General features: G+C 63.7%; 1 protein-coding gene across 4 annotated transcripts in view; it reads right to left on the bottom strand.

Annotated features, from left to right (window-relative positions):
• Positions 1-9,183, bottom strand: part of LOC106560633 (tyrosine-protein kinase RYK) — a 96,710-nt gene that overhangs the window by 14,085 nt on the left and 73,442 nt on the right. For all 4 annotated transcript variants that reach the window (XM_045687966.2, XM_045687969.2, XM_045687967.2 and 1 more), the window contains 2 exons: positions 8,503-8,662; positions 364-500 (listed from right to left, as the gene is read on the bottom strand). In XM_045687966.2, the coding sequence (XP_045543922.1) occupies positions 364-500; positions 8,503-8,662 (297 nt within the window). The remainder of the gene's footprint in view (positions 1-363; positions 501-8,502; positions 8,663-9,183) is intronic.

Here is a 9,183-nt window from a genome sequence, read left to right as displayed (position 1 = left end):
GTCCCTATAGTCAACCGTCTCCCCCTCTGGAGGGTCCCTATAGTGAACTCTCCATGCTGGACAGTACGTGTGTTTATGTTGATAACGGAGAGGAGAACATCCAATAACAAGCCATATCTAAAACAACGTTTAACATTGTGAAGGGATGTACTACAGTTAACGAAAAAGCTGGAGATTCAAACTGCGAGACAATTCTGATGAGATTCTGTTTACAGGAAATACTTAAGACCAATAAAAAAAACTATAGAATTGTCAATTAAAATAACTGATGATCAAACTCAATTATGACATATAACAGTCTAAAAGCCCTGTATGTGTTTCAGTTCATCGGGACAGTTTGATTGGCTGTGCTATTGTACTTACAGTTCATCGGGACAGTTGATTGGCTGTGCTATTCGATATCCGTCCTTCAGATAGGCTGCCATCTCGAAGGGGTCGATGTCCACGTAGGGCGTCTGTCCCAAGGTCATCAACTCCCACAGGGATACCCCAAACGCCCACTGAGGAACAGGGACAAGGTTAAAGGTCCGGGGTTAGACAACAAGGTCATCAACTCCCACAGGGTCACACCAAACGCACACTGAGGAACCGGGACAAGGTTAAAGGTCAAGGGTTAGAGGTTAGATCACAAGGCAGAACGGATCAAAGGAATGAGGGTCTTTTCTCGTTCTATAAATTCTATTTATTTCAGACGGACATCTTTTGATATGACCAACAAGACAGGTTGACAGACATACACTGAATAATATCTTGGACGAATAAAGTAAAGTTTGTGTTCAATCTCTCTTGACCTTGTGATTGTCTCTGTGTAACATTAGCTACATGCAGGCTAAAAACAATAGCCTGCAATAGCCTGCACGAACACGAACCAGAAGGTATTCAGGCTTGATTCACAATGGGAGTTGAACACGTACCAGAATCAGGCTTGATTCCCAATGGGAGTTGAACACGAACCAGAAGGCATTCAGGGGGTTTAAATCAGGGAAACTTTTAGGAACTACACTCTCTATTATCTACTACGCTCTCTAGAAATGTCAGAGTCAGGGAAAGTTGTGTTCGGTTCAGGTTGCACAGTGCCAATTGCTGAACAAAGCATTTCCACTGACACAATGCAAGGAAATTTAGCTAAAAATGTACACCCAACATAGTTCCTAAAAGTTTTTGATAAGGGCTTTGAAAGCTGGACCATACAGTGCATGAGAACAGCCAGTTATCAGAACCATTGTAGGTAGCGTCTGCAACTCCCAAACAAACTGAATCCAACTTTGGCTTTTTAATCCATTTCCTATTTCCAAAGAACAGAACAGGATAAGATTATTCATTCAGACTATAAATATAAAACCATCAATAATATATATAACAAAAAAAAAAACATGATTAAGGTTTTGGAACCAAGTCAACAATTCAATCATCAGTCATCACCAGAAGATTGGCCAGTGTTCTACAAAGACAATATAACAAAAAATGGGAGTTGAACATGAACCAGAATCAGGGTTGATTCACAATGGGAGTTGAACACGAACCAGAAGGTATTCAGTCTTGATTCACAATGGGAGTTGAACACGAACCAGAAGGTATTCAGGCTTGATTCACAATGGGAGTTGAACACGAACCAGAAGGTATTCAGACTTGAGATGCACACATTGACATCAATGAAAGCTTTAGGAGAAAGTCTGAGTCTGAGAAAATCATTCTTGCTATTAGGATCCCTGGAGTCATCAAGCCCTGATTGGGTGACTGCAGTTCATTAACAATAAGTGTGGGGCTCTCTGTGCGTGCGTGTGGCTGGCTGGCTCTCTGTGCGTGTGTGTGGCTGGCTGGCTGGGTGTGCGTGTGGCTGGCTGGCTGGCTGGCTGGGTGTGCGTGTGGCTGGCTGGCTGGCTGGCTGGTTGTGTTTGTGGCTGGCTGGCTGGCTGGGTGTGCGTGCGTGTGGCTGGCTGGCTGGTGGGTGTGCGTGTGGCTGGCTGGCTGGGTGTGCGTGCGTGTGGCTGGCTGGGTGTGCGGCAGGCTGGGTGTGCGTGTGGCTGGCTGGCTGGCTGGGTGTGCGTGTGGCTGGCTGGCTTGTGCGTGTGGCTGGCTGGCTAGCTGGGTGTGCGTGTGGCTGGCTGGCTAGCTGGCTGGCTGGGTGTGCGTGTGGCTGGCTGGCTGGGTGTGCGTGTGGCTGGCTGGCTGGGTGTGCGTGTGGCTGGCTGGCTGGCTGGGTGTGCGTGTGGCTGGCTGGCTGGCTGGGTGTGCGTGTGGCTGGCTGGGTGTGCGTGTGGCTGGCTGGCTGGGTGTGCGTGTGGCTGGCTGGCTGGGTGTGCGTGTGGCTGGCTGGGTGTGCGTGTGGCTGGCTGGGTGTGCGTGTGGCTGGCTGGCTGGCTGGATGGCTGGGTGGGTGTGCGTGCGGCTGGCTGGCTGGGTGGGTGTGCGTGCGGCTGGCTGGCTGGCTGGGTGTGCGTGCGGCTGGCTGGCTGGCTGGGTGTGCGTGCGGCTGGCTGGCTGGGTGTGCGTGCGTGCGGCTGGCTGGCTGGGTGTGCGTGCGGCTGGCTGGCTGGGTGTGCGTGCGGGGCTGGCTGGCTGGGTGTGCGTGCGGCTGGCTGGCTGGGTGTGCGTGCGGCTGGCTGGGTGTGCGTGTGGCTGGCTGGCTGGGTGTGCGTGTGGCTGGCTGGCTGGCTGGGTGTGCGTGTGGCTGGCTGGCTGGCGGGTGTGCGTGTGGCTGGCTGGCTGGGTGTGCGTGTGGCTGGCTGGCTGGGTGTGCGTGTGGCTGGCTGGCTGGCTGGGTATGCGTGTGGCTGGCTGGCTGGCTGGCTGGGTGTGCGTGTGGCTGGCTGGCTGGCTGGGTGTGCGTGTGGCTGGCTGGCTGGCTGGGTGTGCGTGTGGCTGGCTGGCTGGCTGGCTGGGTGTGCGTGTGGCTGGCTGGCTGGCTGGGTGGGTGTGCGTGTGGCTGGCTGGCTGGCTGGGTGTGCGTGTGGCTGGCTGGCTGGCTGGGTGTGCGTGTGGCTGGCTGGCTGGGTGTGCGTGTGGCTGGCTGGCTGGGCGTGCGGCTGGCTGGCTGGGCGTGCGTGCGGCTGGCTGGCTGGGCGTGCGTGCGGCTGGCTGGCTGGGCGTGCGTGCGGCTGGCTGGCTGGGCGTGCGTGCGGCTGGCTGGCTGGGCGTGCGTGCGGCTGGCTGGCTGGGCGTGCGTGCGGCTGGCTGGCTGGGCGTGCGTGCGGCTGGCTGGCTGGGCGTGCGTGCGGCTGGCTGGCTGGGCGTGCGTGCGGCTGGCTGGGCGTGCGTGCGGCTGGCTGGGCGTGCGTGCGGCTGGCTGGGCGTGCGTGCGTGCGGCTGGCTGGCTGGCTGGGCGTGCGTGCGGCTGGCTGGCTGGCTGGGCGTGCGTGCGGCTGGCTGGGCGTGCGTGCGGCTGGCTGGCTGGGCGTGCGTGCGGCTGGCTGGCTGGGCGTGCGTGCGGCTGGCTGGGCGTGCGTGCGGCTGGCTGGGCGTGCGTGCGGCTGGGCGTGCGTGCGGCTGGCTGGCTGGCTGGGCGTGCGTGCGGCTGGCTGGCTGGGCGTGCGTGCGGCTGGCTGGCTGGGCGTGCGTGCGGCTGGCTGGGCGTGCGTGCGGCTGGCTGTGCGTGCGTGCGGCTGGGCGTGCGTGCGGCTGGCTGGCTGGCTGGGAGTGCGTGCGGCTGGCTGGCTGGCTGGGCGTGCGTGCGTGCGGCTGGCTGGCTGGGCGTGCGTGCGGCTGGCTGGCTGGCTGGGCGTGCGTGCGGCTGGCTGGCTGGCTGGGCGTGCGTGCGGCTGGCTGGCTGGCTGGGCGTGCGTGCGGCTGGCTGGCTGGCTGGGCGTGCGTGCGGCTGGCTCTGGGCGTGCGTGCGGCTGGCTGGCTGGGCGTGCGTGCGTGCGGCTGGCTGGCTGGGCGTGCGTGCGGCTGGCTGGCCGGCTGGGCGTGCGTGCGGCTGGCTGGGCGTGCGGCTGGCCGGCCGGCTGGGCGTGCGTGCGGCTGGGCGTGCGTGCGGCTGGCTGGCTGGGCGTGCGTGCGGCTGGCTGGCTGGGCATGCGGCTGGCTGGGTGTGCGTGTGGCTGGCCGGCTGGCTGGGTGTGCGTGTGGCTGGCCGGCTGGCTGGGTGTGCGTGTGGCTGGCCGGCTGGCTGGGTGTGCGTGTGGCTGGCTGGGTGTGCGTGTGGCTGGCTGGGTGTGCGTGTGGCTGGCTGGGTGTGCGTGTGGCTGGCTGGCTGGGTGTGCGTGTGGCTGGCTGGCTGGGTGTGCGTGTGGCTGGGTGTGCGTGTGGCTAGCTGGCTGGGTGGGTGTGCGTGTGACTGGCTGGGTGGGTGGGTGTGCGTGTGGCTGGCTGGGTGGGTGGGTGTGCGTGCATGCGTGTGGCGGGCTGGGTGGGTGTGCGTGCGTGTGGCTGGGTGTGTGGCTGGCTGACTGGCTGGCTGTGCGTGTGGCTGGCTGGCTGGGTGTGCGTGTGGCTGGATGGGTGTGCGTGTGGCTGGATGGGTGTGCGTGTGGCTGGCTGGCTGGCTGTGCGTGTGGCTGGCTGGCTGTGCGTGTGGCTGGCTGGCTGTGCGTGTGGCTGGCTGGCTGGCTGTGCGTGTGCATGTGGCAGGCTGTGCGTGTGCATGTGGCAGGCTGGGTGTGCTTGTGGCTGGCTGGCTGGCTGGGGGTGCGTGTGGCTGGCTGGCCGGGTGGGTGTGCGTGTGGCTGGCTGGCCGGCCGGGTGGGTGTGCGTGTGGCTGGCTGGGGGTGCGTGTGGCTGGGCTGGCTGGCTGCTGGGTGTGCGTGTGGCTGGCTGGCTGGCTAGCTGGGTGTGCGTGTGGCTGGCTGGCTGGCTAGCTGGGTGTGCGTGTGGCTGGCTGGCTGGCTAGCTGGGTGTGCGTGTGGCTGGCTGGCTGGGTGGGGGTGCGCGTGGCTGGCTGGCTGGGTGGGGGTGCGTGTGGCTGGCTGGCTGGCGTGGGGGTGCGTGTGGCTGGCTGGCTGGGTGGGGGGCGTGGCTGGCTAGCTGGGTGTGCGTGTGGCTGGCTGGCTGGCTAGCTGGGTGTGCGTGTGGCTGGCTGGCTGGCTAGCTGGGTGTGCGTGTGGCTGGCTGGCTGGCTAGCTGGGTGTGCGTGTGGCTGGCTGGCTGGCTAGCTGGGTGTGCGTGTGGCTGGCTGGCTGGGTGGGGTGCGTGTGGCTGGCTGGGTGGGGGTGCGTGTGGCTGGCTGGCTGGGTGGGGGTGCGTGTGGCTGGCTGGCTGGGTGGGGGTGCGTGTGGCTGGCGGCTATCTGGGTGTGCGTGTGGCTGGCAGGCTATCTGGGTGTGCGTGTGGCTGGCTGGCTATCTGGGTGGGTGTGCGTGTGGCTGGCTGGCTGGCTAGCTGGGTGTGCGTGTGGCTGGCTGGCTGGCTAGCTGGGTGTGCGTGTGGCTGGCTGGCTAGCTGGGTGTGCGTGTGGCTGGCTGGCTAGCTGGGTGTGCGTGTGGCTGGCTGGCTGGCTAGCTGGGTGTGCGTGTGGCTGGCTGGGGGTGCGTGTGGCTGGCTGGCTGGCTAGCTGGGTGTGCGTGTGGCTGGCTGGCTGGCTAGCTGGGTGTGCGTGTGGCTGGCTGGCTGGCTAGCTGGGTGTGCGTGTGGCTGGCTGGCTGGCGCTGGGGGTGCGTGTGGCTGGCTGGCTGGGTGGGGGTGCGTGTGGCTGGCTGGCTGGGTGGGGGTGCGTGTGGCTGGCTGGCTGGGTGGGGGTGCGTGTGGCTGGCTGGCTGGGTGGGGGTGCGTGTGGCTGGCTGGCTGGGTGGGGGTGCGTGTGGCTGGCTATCTGGGTGTGCGTGTGGCTGGCTGGCTATCTGGGTGTGCGTGTGGCTGGCTGGGTGGGGGTGCGTGTGGCTGGCTGTCTGGGTGTGCGTGTGGCTGGCTGGCTGGCCATCTGGGTGTGCGTGTGGCTGGCTGGCTGGCCATCTGGGTGTGCGTGTGGCTGGCTGGCTGGCTGGCTGGCTGGCTATCTGGGTGTGCGTGTGGCTGGCTGGCTATCTGGGTGTGAGTGTGGCTGGCTGGCTGGCTGGCTGGCTGGCTATCTGGGTGTGCGTGTGGCTGGCTGGCTGGCTAGCTGGGTGTGCGTGTGGCTGGCTAGCTGGGTGTGCGTGTGGCTGGCTAGCTGGCTAGCTGGGTGTGCGTGTGGCTGGCTGGCTGGCTAGCTGGGTGTGCGTGTGGCTGGCTGGCTGGCTAGCTGGGTGTGCGTGTGGCTGGCTGGCTGGCTAGCTGGGTGTGCGTGTGGCTGGCTGGCTGGGTGTGCGTGTGGCTGACTGGCTGGGTATGCGGCAGGCTGGGTGTGCGTGTGGCTGGCTGGCTGGCCGGGGTGCGTGTGGCTGGCTGGGTGGGTGTGCGTGTGGCTGGCTGGCTGGCTGGGTGGGTGTGCGTGTGGCTGGCTGGCTGGCTGGCTAGCTGGGTGTGCGTGTGGCTGGCTGGCTAGCTGGGTGTGCGTGTGGCTGGCTGGCTGGCTAGCTGGGTGTGCGTGTGGCTGGCTGGGGGTGCGTGTGGCTGGCTGGCTGGCTGGGGGTGCGTGTGGCTGGCTATCTGGGTGTGCGTGTGGCTGGCTGGCTGGCTATCTGGGTGTGCGTGTGGCTGGCTGGCTGGCTATCTGGGTGTGCGTGTGGCTGGCTATCTGGGTGTGCGTGTGGCTGGCTGGCTGGCTAGCTGGGTGTGCGTGTGGCTGGCTGGCTGGCTAGCTGGGTGTGCGTGTGGCTGGCTGGCTGGCTGGCTGGGTGTGCGTGTGGCTGGCTGGCTGGCTGGCTGGGTGTGCGTGTGGCTGGCTGGCTGGGTGTGCGTGTGGCTGGCTAGCTGGGTGTGCGTGTGGCTGGCTAGCTGGGTGTGCGTGTGGCTGGCTAGCTGGGTGTGCGTGTGGCTGGCTAGCTGGGTGTGCGCTGGCTGGCTGGCTAGCTGGGTGTGCGTGTGGGCTGGCTAGCTGGGTGTGCGTGTGGCTGGCTGGCTAGCTGGGTGTGCGTGTGGCTGGCTGGCTAGCTGGGTGTGCGTGTGGCTGGCTGGCTGGCTAGCTGGGTGTGCGTGTGGCTGGCTAGCTGGCTGGCTGGGGTGCGTGTGGCTGGCTGGCTGGCTGGCTGGGTGTGCGTGTGGCTGGCTGGCTGGCTGGAGCTGGGTGTGCGTGTGGCTGGCTAGCTGGGTGTGCGTGTGGCTGGCTAGCTGGGTGTGCGTGTGGCTGGCTAGCTGGGTGTGCGTGTGGCTGGCTGGCTGGGTGTGCGTGTGGCTGGCTAGCTGGGTGTGCGGTGTGGCGTGTGGCTGGCTGGCTAGCTGGGTGTGCGTGTGGCTGGCTGGCTGGCTGCTGGGTGTGCGTGTGGCTAGCTGGGTGTGCGTGTGGCTGGCTGGCTGGCTAGCTGGGTGTGCGTGTGGCTGGCTGGCTGGCTAGCTGGGTGTGCGTGTGGCTGGCTGGCTGGCTAGCTGGGTGTGCGTGTGGCTGGCTGGCTGGCTAGCTGGGTGTGCGTGTGGCTGGCTGGCTGGCTAGCTGGGTGTGCGTGTGGCTGGCTGGCTGGCTAGCTGGGTGTGCGTGTGGCTGGCTGGCTGGCTAGCTGGGTGTGCGTGTGGCTGGCTGGCTGGCTAGCTGGGTGTGCGTGTGGCTGGCTGGCTGGCTAGCTGGGTGTGCGTGTGGCTGGCTGGCTGGCTAGCTGGGTGTGCGTGTGGCTGGCTGGCTGGCTAGCTGGGTGTGCGTGCGGCTGGCTGGCTGGGTGTGCGTGTGGCTGGCTGGCTGGGTAGCTGGGTGTGGCGTGTGGCTGGCTGGCTGGCTAGCTGGGTGTGCGTGTGGCTGGCTGGCTGGTGTGCGTGTGGCTGGCTGGCTGGGTGTGCGTGTGGCAGGCTGGGTGTGCGTGTGGCAGGCTGGGTGTGCGTGTGGCAGGCTGGGTGTGCGTGTGGCAGGCTGGGAGTGCGTGTGGTTCATTAACGTGCCTGTAGTAACCTATGACCCAAAAAGGTTTAGAGGAAATCAAGAAAGGGAGTGGAGGATATAAAGTGAGGAGGGAGGAGAGGAGGGAGGGAGGGGTGAGGAGGGAGGGAGGGAGGGGTGAGGAGGAGGGAGGGAGGGGTGAGGAGGGAGGGAGGGGTGAGGACTGCGAGCAGTAGAGCCTCATCAGGAAGGAAGAGGTCCGGTATGAGGGAAATCAGGCCATGTCTGTCTGGTGGTGGATAGAAGAGCTCCATGGAGGACTTCCTGCCTGTCTACAGCGTCTCCTCTCACCTCCTACCGCAGCTGCGCGTGTGTGTGACATGTGTGTGTGTAACTGTGTGTGTGTAACTGTGTGTGTGTAGCTGTGTGTGTGTAGCTGTGTGTGTGTGTAGCTGTGTGTGTGTGTAACCAGACACACGCACACCCAGCCAGTGTGTAAAGTCTAACTAACTGTGTGTGTGTGTGTAACGCGCGCGCATGTGTGTAAGTGTGTGTGTGTGTGTGTGTAACGTGTGTGTGTGTAATGTGTGTGTGTGTGTAACACGTGTATGTTTGTGTAACGTGACTGTGTTTGTAATGTGTCTATGTGTGCGTAATGTGTGTGTGTAACGTGTGTGTGTTCTCACCACATCACTAGCAGTAGAGAAGTCATGGTTGAGCAGGCTCTCCAGGGCCATCCAGCGGACCGGCCTGTTCTCGTTGTCTCCCAGACAGTGGTAGTCCATGGGGAACAGGTCTCTGGACAGGGCGTTGTCACAGATCTTCACCTGCATACTGTCATCAATACTGTCAGCGGGAGGGGGGAGAGGACAGAGGAGGGGGGGTGGAGGACAGGGTCCACAGAGGAGGGGTGGGTAGAGGACAGAGGAAGGGGGAGAGGACAGAGGAGGGGGTAGAGGACAGAGGAGGAGGAGGGGTAGAGGTCAGAGGAGGAGGGGTAGAGGACAGGGTAACAGAGGAGGGGGGTAGAGGACAGAGGAGGAGGGGTAGAGGACAGAGGAGGGGGTAGAGGACAGGGTAACAGAGGAGGGGGGTAGAGGACAGAGGAGGGGGGGAGAGGACAGAGGAGGAGGGGTAGAGGACAGAGGGGGGGAGAAGACAGGGTAACAGAGGAGGGGGGGGGTAGAGGACAGAGGAAGGGGGGTAGAGGACAGAGGAGGGGGGAGAGGACAGAGGAGGAGGGGTAGAGGACAGGGTAACAGAGGAGGGGGGTAGAGGACAGAGGAGGAGGGGTAGAGGACAGGGTCACAGAGGAGGGGGGGTAGAGGAAGGGGGAGAGGACAGAGGAGGGGGGAGAGGACAGGGTC

Source organism: Salmo salar, chromosome 10 (genome assembly GCF_965601325.2).
Source record: "Salmo salar chromosome 10, fSalSal1, whole genome shotgun sequence".
NCBI lineage: Eukaryota > Metazoa > Chordata > Actinopteri > Salmoniformes > Salmonidae > Salmo > Salmo salar.
Note: the sequence above shows the minus strand (reverse complement) of the source record. Positions and strands in the feature narration are given on the sequence as shown.